Raw genomic sequence first — 20,179 nt, forward strand, 5'->3', positions numbered from 1 at the left:
TGTAGCTGTACAGAAGGCCATGAGCTATCATGTGTGTGGCTGCTGGGAATTGAACTCAGGACCTCTGCCGGCTCCACCCGCTCCAGCCCCGCTCGCTCTGGTGTAATTCACTGTAGCTGTCTTCAGACACACCAAAAGAGGACATCAGATCCCATTATAGATGGTTGTGAACCACCATGTGGTTGCTAGGATCCGAACTCAGGACCTTCGGAAGAGCAATCAGTGCTCTTACCTGCTGAGCCATCTCGCCAGCCCCAAAAGACCCTTTCAATAGGACAAAACGGCAACCTACAAATTGGGAAAAGATCATTACCAATCCTGTATCTGATAGAAGGCTAATGTCCAATATGTACAAAGAACTCAAGAAGTTAGACTCCAAAGAACCAAATAATCCTATTAAGAAATGGCGTACAGAGCTAAATAAAGAATTCTCAACTGACAAATACTGAATGGCTGAGAAGCACCTAAAGAAATGTTCAACATCCTTAGTCATCAGAGAAATGCAAATCAAAACAACCCTGAGATTGCACCTCACACAGTTAGAATGGCTAGGATACAAAACTTGGGTGACAGCAGATGCTGGCAAGGTTGTGGAGAAAGAGGAACACTCCTTCATTGCTGGTGGGATTGCAAGCTGGTACAACCACTCTGAAAATCAGTTTAGCGGTTCCTCCGGAAATTGGACATAGTACTACCAGAGGACCCAGCTATACCACTCCTGGGCATATACCCAGAAGATGCTCCAACATGTAATAAGGACACATGCTCCACTGTGTTCATAGCAGCCTTACTTATAATAGCCAGAAACTGGAAACAACCCAGATGTCCCTCAACAGAGGAATGGATACAGAAAATGTGTTACATCTACAGATGTCTTAATTTTCACCTATGACCTTGTTGCCCTACCATCCAGGACAAGCTGGTACCAGTTTACTTTGTGGCTTCATATTTGTTCTAGGCCCTGAGAACTGAATCTGTTTGAAGAGTAGTGAGGATTACACACTGAGAAACACAGAACTTGACATTTGCTTTTTCTTCAAGAAAAGGGTTAGCATGTTGTATGTATGTATATATGTCGTTTTAGGAAGCAGTATGACTTACTCTTTCCACTAGGGAATAAAGCACAGTCCACAGAATTACATTCAGGTGCCAAGCTGACAGGGGCAGGAGATTGATACTATAGCACTGTAGCATGTTTGTGACCTGGCTATACTGTGTGTGCGTGTGCATGTGTGTATGTTGCTGTGATGATCAGAAGATGGTACCAGAGCCTTTGGAACTGGAGTAATGGATATTTATGAACCACCATCTGGGTGTTGGACCAGTTCCTTTGCAAGAGAGACAAGTGCCCTAACCACTGGACCTTCTTTCCAACCTAACAGTGTTTACTCAGTTAAGACAGTTGAAATATTAAGCATTTTAATGAAGTATTGTTAAAAGTAATAGAATTAAACATTAATGTTTAATGTTTAAGGGTTAAATGTAAAATATCACAAAAATTATTATATAACCTCAGTGTCTGGTCATAGTAGAAATCCAGTAATGACAAAGTTTCTGTATTGACCCAGTAGTAGTAGGCCCTACAGTACAGCAGTGAGCAAAAGCAGACGTTGAGCACACATATGTTATGTTCATATTTGAATAATTTTGTTTCAGTTAAGAGCTTAAAGGAAAGGGATAGATTCAGAAAGAATGTGGTGTCTGTGTAAAGATCAGGCAAAACAATACCTTGGTTAAATTCTCAGTATTTTCGAGAATGTCCATGTTAAATATGTGGTCTTCTATTGATTGCTGTGCGAGAAACCCTTCCCACAATTGAATAGCTTAGAACTATAATTTGTCATTTCTAAAACTGCTGTGAGTTGACTGTCTGAGCCTTCAGCTGATATTCTCTAAGATGATCCTGTTGCTACAAGGAGCTGGCAGCTGGCTGCTGACTCACTCTGTGCTGTCCTCTGTTGGTCAGATGACAAAGGTAATAGTTACCCACAATTTTGTTTTTTACAAGAAACACCCAAGAAATCAAAAGGATTTGATTTGCTTAGAAAGTTAGTTTATAATAGTTTAGGAAGTTAGTTATGAATACCAGCTAATTTTTCCAAATATTTGCAATATTCTAGAATCATGGGAATGCTGCTTTTCTTCTGATGGAAAGTGACAGGCTGGTCATGGGTTTACCCAGAGTAAAGTGGACAGAAGCAGCCCTGTCGATGGCGTCTCAGCTCCAAGAAGAGTGTGTGAAGTTTATTGTACAAAACTTCTCTCAGATCATTGAGAGTGAGAACTTCAGTCTTCTCTTGCAGGTACTATGTCTAGAATGGATGCTCTGCTTGGTCCCATCTTTGAGTTTTTGTTTTAATTGCATAAGCATTTTTAAAGTCAGGTTGCCTTTGGTTAAATTATTCTGGCTTGAGTAAACTCCACAGCAGATGGCAGATTTGCAGCAGATTTGAAGCAGTGGTGGACAGGATGCTCTGGCTCACAGAGGAGAAGGCAGGAGGGCAGGCTGCATGCCCTGGCAAGGCACAGTGTGCCTCAGGCAGCTCTAGCTCTCAGTAACCATGGCTGCACTTTACAGGACCAGGTTGTAAAGATAATGGCTCTTGAAAATTCCATCTTCATAAGGAGCCACTTTCTCTAAAATTAGTCACTGGATGAAGATGCAGTCTTCATTTTTTGTTCTATGGTTAAGGCTGTATTAGCTTTTGAAAACCCTATTTGAAAACATATTTGTGTGGTGTGCCTCTGTGTGTGTGTGTGTACATTTGCATGTGTGTGTGCATGTTTGTGTGCATGTGTTATACATGTGTGTAGTTCTGTGTGTATGCGTTTGTACGTGTATGTGCATGGAGTGGGGAGTGATCGTGCCCATGCAGTTTTTCCAGAAAACATGGAAGAGCGGCTACTGTTTCAGGTGATGTTACATAGCCACCATGGCAGCTTCACTGCTGTCACACTAGACTCTATTTCTCATGTGTTTTACATGTATTTCATTAAGTGTCAAATTCTGTGTTTTGTAGTCACAAGCAATGAGCAGCACAGCTCATCTGTTGGACAAAATTTTTAAAGCAATTGAAGACAATATTACTGCTGAAAACAGTTGCTCCCTCCTTATGGCTCTGGACACATTACTGAATTCTGAAAGTACAAAGGAAATGGTACTGAATGTAATAAAACTCATTAACATATGTAATATTAGAAATGTTTAAGATTTTAAGTTGTACATGCAGTTTTAAATGTCACACAAGCCATTGAAGTTAGGTACTGGACACCTTGGGCTTGATACAACTTCTTATATATATTTGGAATATTTACTAACAAAATTTTTATCAGTTATGTTTGCCTTTAAATTAGCATTTAATAAAAGTTTAGAATTTGGCAGTTTGGCTCTTTAATTCTAAGTATAGCTTGGGACTTAGCAGTATTATCTAGCACAATGCAACTTTGGTATTTTTCTCTGATAACTACAGTAACTTGTATGTATAAAGTATATATTTTAGTTACTTTAATCATTAGTGCCTTTTATGGTACTAGTAATTTCTTTTTTTTTTTTCAAAATAAATCTTATTTTTAAATTAGATTGAGTAGGAAAAATAAAAATATAAATATCATTTATTTTTAAATGCAATTAATCAGTGACAATAAGATAATTATGAATTATTGGCATTTTTATTCTACAAGAATGATAAAATGTTTCATTAAATTTATTATTATTATAGAGTATTTGACCTTGTAATGTCATAGTTGATATGAAAAGGTTTAGGAAGAAGGTATTCATAAAAACCCATTGATTTTTTTTTTTAAAATCACATGTAGTTTAAAGAGTATCATTTAGCTTCGTGTTCACCATAAAATTCTGTTAATGAGTAAGCCTTCATAAATAGCATGTACTCAGTGATCTTAGCAATGTAACTGATGACATCATTGATGTAGCTTAGGAGTAAGTAGATTCGGGAAGGGATAATGACTGGTTGCTATGACAATGCGGCTCACCAGCTGCTGATTTGTCACTGGAACACAGGGTTTTACGTGCAGGATCCAAGCTGTGCGTGATAAGCTGTGGACCTTCCTGGTTCAGTCTGTCTATGCTGTTCGCCACACCGAAAGCTGGAAACTGATGCACACAGATGATCAGCAGAAGATCCAAGCAGGTATGTTGTTCTTTCAGGTTTTTATTCTCAGATGATGATCTTTGTGAGAGCAGAGAGTTTGAAGGCATTCTGAATGCTAGTTAATTAGCATTTGTGAGCTTCTGTTCAGCAATGGAGTGCTACCCAAAGCTAGCAATGTGTTAGGCAGCTTGGAGAAACCGTGTTTCCTGTGCTGTCCTTAGAAAATGAAACTTATTTCCTTTGTATGCAATTGTCAATTTTTAATCCTCCTATATACTAGCTATAATATTCCAGTCGCATTTGCTTAAAGAATAAATACAAGCATCTTTATTTGTGGGAGCTTAAAGTAAAAGGACATAGTGTCTACAGTCAGACCACCAAGCGTACTTCCTCCCTTTGAAGACTCATTTTACTAAAGCTTTCCATCTTTTTCACGAGAGCCTTTCCTTGCTCTTGTGCCAAGATTAGATGCCTTTATTTCACAATCGATTGGTTCAGGGATGCAGTGTATGCTATTGCAGAGGGTCCCTCAGGAGCCAAACAATGATCTCTGACATTTACTAGGAGCCATTTGAAACATTAGCATTAAACAAAAGATGTATGTCTAGCAGAAAGTGTGTGTGCTTTAAAATATTGAAATAGAATTCTGAGGGTGTGGAACTAAAATGGCCTCATGACTATTTTTAGGTTAAAGCAGGTGCCTCAGAAATAACTGCCATGTTCAGCAGCTCTACTTTTTCTTTTTTAAACTAAAAGACTATATTTTATGTAATAAACATTTTAGTGCTCTAAAACATGGAAGCCATGTATGATAAATTATACGTCAGCTATGTTAAATTCATAAGTGATGTATTCATGGTTAGGCCTGCTTAGTAAAGCAACTAGATGTAATTAATTTAAACAACAGTTTTCAAACATATTCCTTTATTCGTGTAATAAAAATCATCACATCTTTAGAAGTTGAGCACTTTCCTTGACTTTTCTGAACTGGTTTCAGATGTGAGCTTTTCCGTCACAGTCTGTGAATGTGAAGAAGCAAAGGTCGGCCCCCTTCAGCAGGCGTCCTTTGAGTTTGCTTCTGATTGGCAGCAAACTTTGTTTTTCTCCTTTTTAGAAGAATTCACAACAAACTTGCATTCTGGTGTTCTGTAATCTTTCATAGTAGCAATTAGAAATTCGTATGTTTGCCCATGCTTACACACCTGCACAAACTGCCAGGTGGTGTGGTTAGCCACTGTACTTCCCGTGTTATTAGGCTGCATTAGGATAAGTCTCAAATTGCAAACATGTTGAACTTTAAGGAATCCTGACTCATGTATAATCACTGCCTTGGGTCACCTTTGTTCTAACATTCTGAGGTTCTTACTGAGGTACTGACTCGAGAATTTTTATTAATTTCTGTGTGTTTTTATGCCGTCATTTGACTGCTACAAATCAGTCCTTGCCATCTTGAGGGTTTTTTGCTCTGCCATACAGCATGTATCCTATGGAACAGAGACTGTAGAAGGTGTTTGATAAGCTGTTTTCTTAAATATATATGTGTGTGTGTGTGTGTATCTATATACACACACATATATATTTAAGAAATTACATGTGCAAATAAATTCCTTCTTCAAAGTAAAACTTCAAACTTCAAACCCTATAAACCTTGAAAATCTGAATTGGATTCTACCCTGAATCACATCATTCCATATACCTTTCTGGTGCCATTCCAGTTCTAGCTAGTTTTAAGTGGGTAAACATGAGTTTCTTTTTTTTTTTTTTTGGTACAGGGTTTCTCTGTGTAGCCCTGGCTGTCCTGGAACTCACTCTGTAGACCAGGCTGGCCTCGAACTCAGAAATCCGCCTGCCTCTCCCAAGTGCTGGGATTAAAGGCGTGCACCACCACTGCCCGGCAAACATGAGTTTCTAAATAATTCCTAAATAAACTTAACTTATAAAGTGAATTTTTATTTAGCTCCAGTAAGAAAGAGATGACTTGCAAGGTTGCTTCCTGCATTGTTTTCAGTGAGAACAACATCTGTTTCTCGTTTCTTTGTACAATCCTATAATCAATCTGTAAAACTAGAAATTATTTTTAATTTCAGCAGAGTATACTTAGAGTAATTGGATATTTTTCATATTAAATTTGTTTATAAAATATTAATTGTTTTGACATTTAGAAACTAAATAAAGCTGGTAATTTAAAATTTTACAGCTTGTGAAAATTCAGAATTATTTAAATGAATGTATGTAATTTTACATTTTCATTTATGAGCTTTAAGAACTTTTCTGGACCAGAGAATAAGATTGAAGTATTTTTATTCTAAAATGTGATGGTAAATAGTTTGTTCTTCTTTGGATTCAAGTGTTTTGTTTGTTGTTTGTTTGTTTTTTAATTTCTATCAAAATATAGCCTTTCCTCCTGGCTTCTCTATAGCATTATCCTGTACTTCTCTGCTGATAATAATGTTTCTTATATTCTTTGTTTACAGCTGCACTTGACAAAGGTGATGACCGCAAGCTTGGCAGGAAGCCTGTGCTCACCAGCTCTCAGGTATACTTCTAGCATTGCACAGGCGCCAATGAGAACACAATACAAATTTATTATTTTACAATTCAAGATTCATTTTTTATCAAGTAAATCTATTTTAAGAGGAAATAACAACTGAGCATTTAATATATACATTTTAAATGATGTTGATGTCCCAAATTCATTTGGCATGGGAAATATATGCCTTTTTTATTTCCTTGAAATTCTTTTTGGCAGATAAAATATTGGTGCTGTTCCCGTAAACGAGGAATTGTTAAGGCATCTAGGATTCAGTTCGGTGCCTGCCTTTAGTCAGCCAGCCTGGTCACAAGAGAAGGCTCATTGTTCCAAGTTTCACTTTGCAGGGGGAAAAGAAGCAAGTGGAGTTAAGAACACAGTGTACTTTATTTTTAAATTTGTTTGGTATACTTTCATATAGTATCAAAAGTAGTCAAGTATTTATAACTGGTAAGCAGTAATGCCCTGGGCTCGAGGGTTTGGTCTCAGGTACATAAAAAGACTGCCTTCCAGTGACTACAGCACAGCAAGTTTCCAGTGATTACAGCACAGCAAGCTTCTCGGGTTTTGAGATCCACTGTGCAATAAAGCCATATACTAAGGTGACTGCACTCCATTCTTAAAAAGATTGAGATGTTTATTCTGCTACTTTTCCTTTTTTAAAAATGATTTGATGATTTTATTATAGCCTGAAATATATTTTCTTCCTTCCAAATGTTGTTATATAGCTATTCATGTAATCAATAAAATATATAAGTACAAAATTATACTAATTTATGCATATTCCAGTGATGCTGTGGACTCAATCATTCAGTGTTCTGATTTAGAATGTAAAGAACATATTGCCCTTGAAAGTTTGGCAGAGAATCCTGTTTTCTTCCTTCTTATCGCCCACTAGGTAGGAACCACTACTCCTGCGGCCAGGACATAGCTCTCTTGGCTTAAAGCAGGAGGCTTCAGGGCCTGCATATCTCTGATTGGAAACCCAGACTGTGGAGGGTTTGTTTTCTGGAGTGTTTCAGAGTACTCTTGTGTATCATGAGCCCTTACACCATCTAGCATCTAACTGAGAGTCACAGGCCACACAGCCCTGGAAGTTGAGAGTGCAGCTTACATGGGCCAAGAATCTCTGCTGTGAAGGGCCCTTTGCCTAGTGTCCTAGTGTAACCTGCAGCACCTGGGTGCTGGGTCCAAGCCAGCCCTGGCTAATGAAACCCTCCTTAAAGCAAAACAAAAATAAAGACAAACAAAAAACTCTTGTGAACTCTTCACAAGATAACATTTCCAGCTCTATGAATGTGGAAACCTCTAGGCTCCTCCTAGCCCTGCTCAGTGTGCCCTATAATTCCTCACAACCTGCTCCATGTGTGTGCAAGCACATGTGTTTTCCTACTATCCTCAACTGGGTTGTGATGTTTATTTGTTTTGTTTTATTTTGTTTGCTGTGATGGGAATCCACACCATGCTGAGGTAGGCATTGTCCTACTACTGAGCCACAAGCCAGACCTGCTTTTCTTCCTATACAGCAAGATACAAAACATTCTAATTGTTGTTGCTTGTTTCAAAATAAAGTGAGGAGTGGGTACAAACAAAAAACTGACCCTGTGCTGGTAATTGTTAATTCTGGGCACTAGGTACTCGGTGACTCGTTGTGCTGTTTTGTCTTCTTTTCTTTTCTTTTTTTTTTTTTTTTTTTTTTTTTTTTTTTTTTTTTTTTTTTTTTCGAGACAGGGTTTCTCTGTGTAGCCCTGGCTGTCCTGGAACTCACTCTGTAGACCAGGCTGGCCTTGAACTCAGAAATCCGCCTGCCTCTGCCTCCCAAGTGCTGGGATTAAAGGTGTGTGCCACCACCTCCCTGTTTTGTCTTCTTATTGCATTAACAAACTCAGCGTGGTAGTGTACATCAGTAATCCCAACTCTAGGGAGACTGAGGCTGGAGGATTATAAACTCAAGGCCAACTACACTACATAGCATGAAGTACTCATTAAAACAGAGAAGGTTTCAAAAATTGGTTTCCTTTTAGAAGCTTGGTCCCCTTTTCTCATTTTTGTCAATAGGCTATGGTGACCCCCCACCCACACACACAGTTGGCTGTGACTTATAAGAAATGTGTATAAACTCTGCAGATATAAGTCCAGATCCTTATCATGTGCCACCACTTAATGTGAAGTTTCTAAAGCATGGATTTATCTCATATAATACGTTAATTTTATACACCACATGATAGTTCAAAGTACACAAGGATACAGTAAGCTAAGTGAGGTCAGTTTTAAGCACAGGAAGAGGCCTTACAGAGAAGCTTGCTAAGTTGTGTTAAAAATAGAGAACTATTCCAGGCAGTGGTACACACCTTCAATTCCAGCACTTGTGAGTGGAAGAAGGTGGATCTCTGTGGTACTGAGGTCTACAGAGTGAGTTCTAGGACAGCCAAGGCTACACAGAGAAACCCTGCCTTGAAAACCAAAGTGGTGGGGATGGGGTAGAGGATTATGTTTCAAGTCATGAAAATAAAAAAGGAGGAAATTTACAAGATTTTTACAAGATTTAGAATTCTGGAACACCATTCTGAAGGAAAACATTTACAAGATTTAGAATTCTGGAACACCATTCTGAAGGAAAACATTTTCCACACTACAGACATACATAATCTAAAGCCAAATATGCTTAAAATTTTCACACTATCCCAGCCCCATTAACTCAAAGCTAGGACAATAATGTATTGATTCTGTTATCACTATACCTTGCTTTTGCCTAAATTTAGCCTTTATTTATTGCCTTATATACTTCCATGCATCCATGCATGTGTGTGTTATCTGAGTCAATTTTTTTAATATATTGGAAGCCTTCCATATTTATAAACTCTGCCTTGAACTAAACATCACTACATGCTTAACTTAACAGCGGTTACAAACACTTTGTTGTACTCCCAATGTGTTATGGGATAGAAAGGATTTAATTATGAAAGGTAAAGCAACACAAGTTCTGGCTGTAGTCCTACACACCTTTGCCAAGGTGGGGGAGGTCAGCATTCCATGAGTTGATGTATGTGTTTATATTTTATTCTAAGATTCCCAACTGCTTTAGCATCGCTGCCCCCTTCTGATGGAGGTGCCCTCGTGTCCCCTCCACCTTTCTCCTGCTCAGCTCTCGTTGGGATGCCTTTTCCTCTAGAACCTCTAGATGACCAAAGCTGTCCTGTCATCTAGGATTTTTTTTTTTAACCTAAACTTTTCAAGTGTACATGTTGTGTTTCTAGACGCTTTTGTCATTTTGTTTTAAAAAGGGTTCCCAGAGTTAAAGAATTTTTGATGAAAATTTTTATAATATCCCTCAGCTTACAATTAGATGACTATATCATAAGTTCAAGTCTCAGCTCTGTCCTTTGCAGGCGTGTGACCTTGGATAAGTCACATGAGTGCTTTAATACACAGTTTCTTACCTAACAGTTGAAGCCAGCTGCAGGAGCTGTTTCAAAAGGTTATTTGTAAGGATGGATTGAAATGATGGGCCCTGAGAAAGGGCTGCAGAAGCCCTCAAGTGTCACTACCCTTCCTTTCTTCTTTAGCAAAGGAGACAAGGCTCTGACATTGATGTTATAAAGATAAAACCTTGGACAGAAAATAACAAAAAACCGCATCGGACGTATCTCTCTGCTAATCAGAAGATGAGATCTGATGGACTGGGAGCGTCAGGACATGCATCAAGCTCTAACAGAAACAGTATAAATAAGGTGTCCAAGCATGGTGACAGTACAAAAATGTCCAAAGTTATGAAAGAGATGAAAACTGGAGGAAAGCATGTCTCTGGAAAGTCTAAAGCTACAGTAAAGCCCCAAACAGAAAACAGTGATCATACAAAGGTAGAAGGTCTGTCCTCCTCAGTTGTGGGAAGACCAGCAAGAGTGGCAGCAACTGGGTGGAAGGACCCAGTACATGGAAAAGGAGTCCAGAACCAAGAAGGAGAGACCACAGGGGCCAGGCCCAAGGTGCTCACTGCTAACCCGAATGTGCAAGGCAGAGCCAAGCCTTTGCCAACACTGAGAGGGAAAGATTCCATATGCCCCACCACTGTAGGACCCTCCAGCAGATCTACAAATTCCAGCACGGAGCTTCTGGCTTCCATGGGCTCTGTGGATGAGACAAAGGAAAACGGATCATTAGAAGACAAGTCTTGTGATGAGAAACCATACGTTAGTGATTCCCCAGGACAGATGGTGAACAATGGAGTAATGTCAACTAGAGGTGGGTTTCAGCACTCTTATTTTGTTGGTGTGTGTGTGGAGGGGGGCATGGTTCTATACAGTTAGACAGGCAATCTACACCAGCAGCTAGCACTGCAAAGGTTTATTTGAGATAAGTCCTCTCCAGCAGCCCACGCTGGTCTTTGACCTGCGCCATGGCTCAGGAGACTGTTGTGCCTCTGACCCTCTGACCCTCCTGTCTCTGCCTCCCAGGTGCTAAGACTACAGCTATATCCATCATGCTTGCTTTATGTAATGCTAGAGATGGTGCCAAGCAGGCACTCCACTAAATAAGCTGTGTCCCTGGCCCTGGGGCCTTAGTGTTCAGTCGCTCCAAATGCTTACAAGTTCCTAGATGATCCTGGCATGCTTTACTTACTGTTAAGTGCTAAAATGTGTTTTATATGGATATGTTCAAACTGAGGGAATGTGTTCTCTCCCATATCAGCACTTGTTTTTTAGTGTCTAACCTGTACATTTAATTTGTTATAGCAGTAAAGTCTCGACCAGTTTCAAGAGTTACCTGTGGAACAGCAAATAAAAAGAGCTTTATTCATGAGCAAGGCCCTCACGTGAATAGCAGGTGGGACTCTGTTCAACTTGGTTTCACGCACTCTCTCTGCAAGCTATTTATATACTCATTTTTAGCTAAATGCTTTAAAAGATTTTTTGTTGTTTAAACATATTTATGAAATTATATTTTTAAACTTTCTTATTTCATATTTATATAAAATGAAAAAATGTAAAAGTTTCTTAGCTATACTTAATGGCATGTGAAGTTATGCATTGTGACTTATTGTATATTATCCAACTCTTTCAAAACTTGAAGGTTTATGAACATAGGTATCTCTATTTTCAGAAGAGATATGTTTCTATCTCTTCAAGAGATACATCAACATATCAAGAGATATGTTGAAGAAACAAAATATGTAATCGTATATGGTTGTGGTCATACACAGGTATATGTGATCATATATGGTTATAGTTGTACGCTGGTGTTTGTAAGTTCATGTTTTGGAGTGTCACTAAGCGCAATCGTTCTTCTTAGTGTAATAAAAAGAGGGAATGGCAAAGGACTTAGTGATTCAGCGCCACAGACAGCTGCGAAGAAAAGAGGGAGCAGCAATGGATACACAGCAGCTCAGCCACGGACAAAGAACACCCCTCCCACCCTGGCTCAAACTCAAGGTAAAGCTGCAGTGGCCCTAAGTGTTCTGGGGCCTGTATCAACTGGACAAGCCAAGATCCAGCCAGACTGCCATTGCATATAAGCAAGATAGGACACTACTTACTGTGCAGGTGTCTCGTACTCCTGAGGTAAAGTTCCATGGTTTTTAGATAGACATTTTGGTGTTAGGAGATTGATTTGGGTTGTCCTGTCCTTCATGGAGATAAATTTAAAGGAGTCATTGACTGGTCTCCACTTCTGCTCCTCTTGTAGAGCATGCCTAGGTTTCTTGAAAGTTTCCTTGATGACTAGAGGAGTTATGTTTGTGAAGCCAGTACTGAAGAGTTGTTAAAGAACAGCAGGAGCTGAGCAGCTGTGTGGAGAGGGTGTTCCTCCAGAGCTTGTCCCCATGCAGCTGTTCCCTCGGTGTTGCAAGAAAAATCAATACTGATTAGATTCTATAATGTGCATGTAACAGCCAATTTTAAACATTCCTTTCTTTCTGAGCTTAGAGGCACATGCCTGTAGTCCTTCACTGGGGATATAAAAGCAAGGGCACCTTTGATCTGTATAGTGAGTACCTGTAGTACATGATCTGTATAGTGAGTACAAGCCAGTCCTGGCTACATGAAACTATCTCAAAATAAAAAGTAAGAGAAGGAGGACAGGAAGAAAGGAAGGGAACTGAGGATCTGGCTTGGTACATGAAGGTTAGGGGAAAAGCCAAGTGTAGTGGAGCACACTTAGAATCTCAGTACTGGGGAGGCAGAGGTGGATGGAAAGATCACCAACAGCAAGCCAGCCTCTTCAGTGAGGCCCAAGTCCTAAGAAGAGACTGTCTCAAAAAGAACAGTGTGTGGCTTCTGAGGAGTTGTTCTCTGTCATGCACACATGTACATTACACACATCGTCACACAAGCATGCACACACACACAAACTGAGATTGACCTCTGGCATGCTCATATGTGTGTGTGCACACAGCCACATACCACAAGCACACACACATTTATTTCTTATGTATTAAGCACTCATGTGTAAGAGCAGTTTATCAAACCCTCAAAATAATCTCTTCTTTTGATTTTTAATTTTTTTAATTTTTATTTATTTATTTATTTATTTATTTATTTATTTATTTTTATTTTTTTCGAGACAGGGTTTCTCTGTATAGCCCTAGCTGTCCTGGAACTCACTTTGTAGAGCAGGCTGGCCTTGAACTCAGAAATCTGCCTGCCTTTGCCTCCCAAGTGCTGGCATTAAAGGCGTGCGCCCCCACTGCCTGGCTCAAAATAATATTGATTTGCATGATGAATTAATACTGAAAGTCAATTAAAAATCAAGGCAGATGAAATTACTCATATTGTAGTAACAATTAGAAATGCGATATAAATGGTTTCTAAGACCTGGGTATCTCAGTGGTGGAGTGCTTGCTTGTCTTTCACAGGTCTCTTGAATTCCCTGTACCCCCAAACACACACAGAACAAAAAGTTGATAATTGGGGTTGGCAGATTTGAGTGCCCCAAATTTTATTTCTAAGACTTTAACCAGAATGCATAAATGGAATTTTAATTCTGAATCTCTTGTAGCCAATGATCTGGTTCACACTGCAGATCTGGGTTGTTAGCCCTAATAATCTAGAACCATAATCATCCAATATAAGTTTATTCCAGTTTGAAGAGAAACGAATAATTTCAGCAAATGTCCATTTGTTTTTAGGTTAGTTCTTCTTTTTGGCTCTGGTGTTTTCTTTATTTCCCCACCCCACCCCCAAAAAATGAAAACTTCAAAGAGAAGACCTTTCTTGTTGCTTTGATATAAGAAAATCAGATTTTCTGCTGTTGGATATTTATGTAAATCCAATTTTGGCACAACAATGAAGGTTCTTGGTGAAAAGAAATTCTCTTTAAGGGTTTTTAGTAAGATCATAAAATAGTTCCTCTATATTTAAAATATTTGTTTTTTTCTCACTCTATCATTGTTTATTTTTTGACTGTCAATATTAGATGTTTCCCTTTGGTTGCTTTATTGATTTTATTTTCTTTACAGTGATTTGAAAACATTAAATTTCACCTTAGAATTTGAGAGTACTTTGCTTTTCTGAACTTTCTTAGGATCCCAAGGAGAATCACCACACTCTGTAAAATCTTCAGTCTCTTCAAGGCAGTCTGATGAAAATGTAACAAGCTTGAGGCATGGAACAGATAAGCAAATACCTAAGAGAAAAATTGTCAAGCAAGGACATGCAACTTTGCAGAAGGTTAATACAAAACTGGTACTAATGCCTAAAAACCCAAGTCAGCCCAAGAAAGGTGGAACTGTGAACAATAAAGATTCAAAACAAAAAGTGCTTCCTGCACAAGTTATGCTGCAAAGTCAGGCTTCTCAACGACCTTCCAAACCTGAGGTAGCCGCCACACAGAAAAGCGTGCTTCATGGTGTGAGTGACATCAGGAACCATGTCTTTAAACAGAGGCCTCACGACTCCCTGGTTACCCTTGCTTGTGACACCAGTGGTCCTGAAGCATCCCAGACACCCTGCAGGCCTCAGCCACAAAGCCCATTAGGCAGTCAAGAGAAAAAGAGACTGGAGCTAGCATGCCAAGATAGGTCAACCCTGGGTAATTCAGTGAAACGTGAGCTGAGGTCAGAACTGACTGGCATAGAGCAAAGTCACACATCCGCTTACAAAGACTCGAGTCAGTGCAACGGGAATCCAAACTGTAGGAACATCACTGCTCTGAAATCTGTGATTTCAAATCCAAATGAAAACTTGATAAACTCTAACACAGTTCATGATTCAGACTCAGCAAATGCAGAGCGAGTCTACTTATCAGATAGAGACAGACAGACAGGGAGAAAAACCACAGACACTGAACCAAGTATGAATTGCGTGGACGGGAAAGCTTTACTGCGTGTTCCTGAAGGGACACGTAGTTCCCTAAACTCTGCTCACGATGACAGAAGACTCACAGTTCACGTAGAAGAGCTAGCAGCTCAAACCCAACAGTTACCTGACGGCTGTGCTGCAGAGGACGGCGAATGTGCTACAGTCACCTCAGCTGTTTCCTCCAAATGTCTTTTGGGACAACCATCAGAAAAAAATTATAAAAATATGGAAACATCAGAAACTCCAGAAGCTCCATTCATGGGCCCCTGGGGGTTGAATGCCAGTGCCACACATCAAAGAGAGAGTCCAGAATCAGACACTGGCAGTGCTAGCACATCTTCAGATGACATAAAGCCCCGCTCAGAAGACTATGATGCTGGCGGCTCTCAGGATGATGAGGGCTCACACGACAGAGGCATCTCCAAGTGCAGCACAGCGCTGTGCCATGACTTCCTTGGGAGAAGCAGCAGCGACACCAGCACCCCTGAAGAACTGAAGGTGCACGAAGGTGACCTCAGAACTGAAGTAAGAGTGAGAAAGCAGGGTGGAGGTGACCTCCAGATCCACTCGGCAAGTGATGACGAGATCCCTAGGAAGAAGTCAGAACCTTGGTCTCCATCTACAATAGTCCATCCCAGAGAGAAGGGAAGCGCTCCTCGGGGTAGTAGCATCCCGTCTGCTCAGGAAGTAGACCAGGTTTCTTCTTCAGCAGATGAAACAGAAGATGAAAGATCTGAAGCAGAAAATGTTGGGGAAAATTCCTCTCTGTCCAACTCAGGTACTCAGCACATTCAGGGAATAATTAACTTAGCTTTTGAAGATGGAACTGAACATGAAAGTCGTGAGTTTTCTGCAACTAAGAAGTTTAGAAGGTCAGTGTTGCTCTCGGTAGATGAGTGTGAAGAAGTGGGATCTGATGAAGGTGAAGGCCACGCCCCCTCTCAGCCCTCCCTAGATTCTCTTTCTCCTTCTGATGTTTTTGATGGTGTTTCTTATGAGCATCATGGAAGGACAGGCTACTCTAGATTTTTTAAAGAAAATGAAGCTACTACTGCAGAGCATAAACACAATAAAGGCAATGGTGGATATAAAAATGAAGGCTTCCTCCTGAGTCCTAGGAGCAAAGACTTCTCAAGACAAGATAAACAGTGTGTGTCAACAGAGCAAAAGACCAGCTTGGATGTCCTGCCCAGAAGAAGCCAACAGATCTTTCCAGAAGAAGTAACTAGTAAACGTGAGGCAGCTCATGACTTTCAGCAGCACAGCACATACATGGATGGGGACACCAAGTCTCAAGAACGGCCATGTCATCTGGAACTCCATCAGAGAGAACTCAGCTCCAACATACCAAAGATCAGCTCAATGAAATCTCTAGACCCCTGTCCCAGCCAGCTGCTGCCTCAGGAAGGCCCAGTGAAAGAGAACCATTGCACACCTCCCAAGAGAGCTAATAATGCTGTGTTTTCAGGTAATGTACAGAAATAGAAGTTTAAAGTTATCCGTACCCTGGATCTTATATTTTAGGTAGAATATTTAGGCTACAGTTTCAACTTTTACATGAGAACTTAAATTTATTAATAATATGAAAATGAGCTAGCTATTCATTATTTATTATTTGTTTAAAATCTTAATGAATAATTAGCATGTAGTGGGAAAGCTTGTTTATTACACACAGATAACATGTTAGATCTTACCTGGAAAAGACAAGGACTTAGTTTGGTGTCATTTCAATTATCATGTCTGATTTAATGTAAACATTCTTGACTATGGGAAGTTTTACTTTACATTGGATAAGATTTATGGACTTGCTAGTATAGATCAATGAGGGCTGTGCAATAACCATAGTAGTATTACTGAAAAGCACTAAACTATTTTAATTAGGTTAATTATTATAACTTATATGCATTTTACAGAGACTAAAACTTTCTTAGGATCAATATAATTCTACTCTAAGATTTTCAAGTGAAGAGATGAGTTTCCTAAGCAATTATATTTAGAAGCAATGACAGTATATGACAAAGTCTAGGCTTATTTCATGTGCTAAGATAATTTTTGTCTAATTGTGTTTATGTCTTTCTTTCAATAATTCAGACTAATGACTTAAATATGCAATAGTAGCTGGTTGAGTATTATGTATCATAATTTAAAAAAAATATTGACCAGAAATCCCTATTCAGTAAAATTATAAAAGTAGGAGATCTTCCAAAGTTGTATTTTTTGTTTGTTTGTCCTGGTTTGCATCCTCCTTTGCATGTGCAATATACAAATAAGACTTTAGATACAGTGTACTTATCCCAGAACCTATGAAGCCAAGTTACTTTATAGATAACTTTAGATAACTGTCTTTTTTTTCTTCCTTGAGTTACTATTGTAGTGAATTAGATTTGTGTGTACTTTGATATTTATTTTAAATAATTTGTTATTTTCTGTATTCTAAGTTTTCAAATTAAAATATGGAAAATTATTGTTAGTTACCTACATTGATTTTGCTGCTAAACATTACCCTTGAATTTTTTAACACAAAAAAATAAAATGCCTCAAAAATTTTGTCAATTTTGTAAAAGTATTATTTTTTCCATCTAGTGTTTTTTTTTTTTTTGAGAGGAGCTAATATTGTCATATTGTGTTAATATTGTTCTACAAAACTCTGAGGGGTGTCGACATGCAATTTTTACATTGTGTAGTATTGTGAATTATTTCAGGAGACATAGATGATTGTGATACAATGGCACAAACCTCCATGTATGACCACCGGCCTTCAAAAACCCTCTCTCCAATATATGAGATGTCTCTAACAGCAGCGTGTGAGCAGAAAGTGGAGTCAGAAACCCATGTCCCAGACAGGGGCTCTGAAGACGAGCAGCGCTTTGCAAAGCAGGACTGGACACTGCTGAGGCAGCTGCTTTCTGAACAAGATGCAAACTTAAATGTCACAAGCTCTCTGCCTGAAGACCTAAGCTTAGCCCAGTATTTAATCAACCAGACACTCCTCTTAGCTCGAGATAGCACGAAACCTCAGGGCTCAGCACACTCTGACCCTTGGGACAGGTGCAGTGAACTGTCATCCCCACTTGATGATTCAACAACAAGTGCTAGCATGGCTAGTGTTTCTTCCACAGATCGTTCGCCTCAAGGGGAGTGGACAATCCTGGAACTGGAAACTCAGCATTAGGAATCTCAACAGTTGGGAAAGAGTTAGACTACGCCACCCCTGGATTTCTGATGCCTACTTTATATTTAAATTATAATTTAGTTAGCCAAATATAGACTGTCCTTAAAATTTATGGAGTCTTTTAATTTATTGAGGTAAATATAGCTTATTTATTAATATGATGTCTCATATTTTGAAAATGTTTTTCTAAATTTATGAGCATGTTTTCTACATCAATTAGATTAGGAGGCTAAAGAAAGTCTTTGCTACAGTTTTCTTCCCTACCTAATAATTTGTTCATTTATTCAAGAATTTCCATGTCAGTACACAAGTAGATCAACTCCCTTACTCTTGACCCTGTATAGTACCATAATAATTTAACAATAAACTTACTGTGTGAGTGTGTACTATACAGAATCAGTCTGTGAATAACATTTAGACTCTCAGGTGAGTGTTGCAGCTGGGCACACAAAGGGATCCCAGCTTTCCCAGCATTTCAGGACTAGGACGTGGAGAGGTGAGTGCACCTTGAGTTTCAGCCATACTGCTAATAAACTAAGAGAAGTTGGGCTTTTCTGGTTCGGTCAGGGGTAGGCATATGCTCTCTTCAAAGGCACGTGGGAACTGTTGTGTCTGTGGGGCTCTAACAGTCACTTTGTCTTGCATGCCATGGTAGGAATACTTTGGAACTGCACTGCTCCAAGCTAATACAGCATTAACCAAAAAGAGTGCATGAGGCAACTGACTGAGTCCTAGTGTGGGTGTGTGCTCCCTCTTGTCTGTTTATGTCCTTTGTCAGACTCCTCAGTCTGTAGCTTTGTAAGAAAAACAGATAATCAATGCTACAAGAGAATAAGCAGTAGGATCTTAGATGCTAATGAGAATCCCTTTAAGGTGATGGGAAAATAGCAACCAGGTTAATACAAAACTATTTGTCTCAAAACAACAATTATGTTTTCATTTAAGCACTAATCTGTTGTACCATAAAACTTTCTCATGAATTTTTAAAAAGGTTTTAAATTTTTTATATTAATTTATTTTGTAGGTGTTTATGTGGTTAGGCGTATGCATGTGTGTTACAGCACACTTGTAGACAACCTGTGAGAGTCAGTTCTCTCCGTCTACCATGAGAGTCCCAGGGATTGAACTCAGACCATCAGGCTTGCTGGCAAGTGCCTTTACCCACTGAGCTATCCCTCCAATCCTGGTTCTATGCCTTTATAAAAGCTAGACACTCTTGCAGGACTACTCATTGAGGGCATAGTTATTATGCTCAGCTCGATAGGTAAATAAGTAGGTGTTGGATGTAAGCACTCAATAGAAGGTGAATAGAATTAAGTAAAAAGTGCAGTTCTAGTGTAGGGCAGGAAAATGTAAGAAAGACATTGAAATATGAACACACACACACTTTATATTTTAAAGCTGGGTAGAAATTTAAAGATTAGACCAGTCTCTTTAAATGTAAAAGGAAGGCTTTTGTGGCCATAAGAATGAAAAGGTCCTACAGCTAATTTATGGAGTATGATACATTATTTCTTAATTCCAACTTGCTGTTATTTCTACTACACAAAACACTATTTTCTCATGAAGCTGTGAACAACCGTTGACACATTGAAACATTTGTAGTATGAAAATGTCTATCTGATAACAATTAAAGTGTGCCTTCATTCCCAAGACATTCGTGGGCTTTTGTTTTCTGAATGTGAAGTTGTTTTACATGTTCCTTTTAATAAATTTCCCCCCAAGGTCTAGAAATTTATAATTGAAATTATATTTCTTTCCCATCCTTGGGTCTTAAGACGTTCACTTTAAATTATTAAGCCTTAAAACATAGTCAATATCATTTCTGCCAACAGATCACTGGAGAGGCATCTTACCTAAGTAGTGACCACTTTGGGAATTTGAGCACTTCCTGCATTTTCATAGCTCCTTTATGAACATGCACTTAGCATTGTTTGCCTCAGGACTCTGTAGCAGGGCCTCTTCATGGGCCGAAGCTGTACCCAGATACAGACATTCATTTATCTGCCACTACCTGTATGTTAGAGAGTGCATTACATGATTTAAATATGCACCAACACATTGACATGTC

The 20,179-nt window shown here is 39.1% G+C and overlaps 1 protein-coding gene across 9 annotated transcripts in view; it reads left to right on the forward strand.

Annotated features, from left to right (window-relative positions):
• LOC116068068 (BTB/POZ domain-containing protein 8) overlaps window positions 1-19,761 on the forward strand; it is an 87,151-nt gene extending 67,390 nt beyond the window's left edge. For 5 of the 9 annotated variants that reach the window (XM_031337189.1, XM_031337192.1, XM_031337195.1 and 2 more), the window contains 9 exons: window positions 2,121-2,303; window positions 3,021-3,167; window positions 4,022-4,151; window positions 6,587-6,648; window positions 10,209-10,884; window positions 11,376-11,466; window positions 11,932-12,071; window positions 14,161-16,404; window positions 17,639-19,761. In XM_031337189.1, coding sequence (XP_031193049.1) covers window positions 2,121-2,303; window positions 3,021-3,167; window positions 4,022-4,151; window positions 6,587-6,648; window positions 10,209-10,884; window positions 11,376-11,466; window positions 11,932-12,071; window positions 14,161-16,404; window positions 17,639-18,108 — 4,143 coding nt within the window. In that variant the 3' untranslated portion in view covers window positions 18,109-19,761. Of the gene's footprint in view, window positions 1-2,120; window positions 2,304-3,020; window positions 3,168-4,021; window positions 4,152-6,586; window positions 6,649-6,861; window positions 7,429-10,089; window positions 10,168-10,208; window positions 10,885-11,375; window positions 11,467-11,931; window positions 12,072-14,160; window positions 16,405-17,638 lie in introns of those variants that run through there. The other 4 variants (XM_031337190.1, XM_031337191.1, XM_031337198.1 and 1 more) reach the window with 4 other exon arrangements.
• The last annotated feature ends 418 nt before the right edge of the window (window positions 19,762-20,179 follow it).

Source organism: Mastomys coucha, unplaced genomic scaffold (assembly GCF_008632895.1).
Source record: "Mastomys coucha isolate ucsf_1 unplaced genomic scaffold, UCSF_Mcou_1 pScaffold22, whole genome shotgun sequence".
NCBI lineage: Eukaryota > Metazoa > Chordata > Mammalia > Rodentia > Muridae > Mastomys > Mastomys coucha.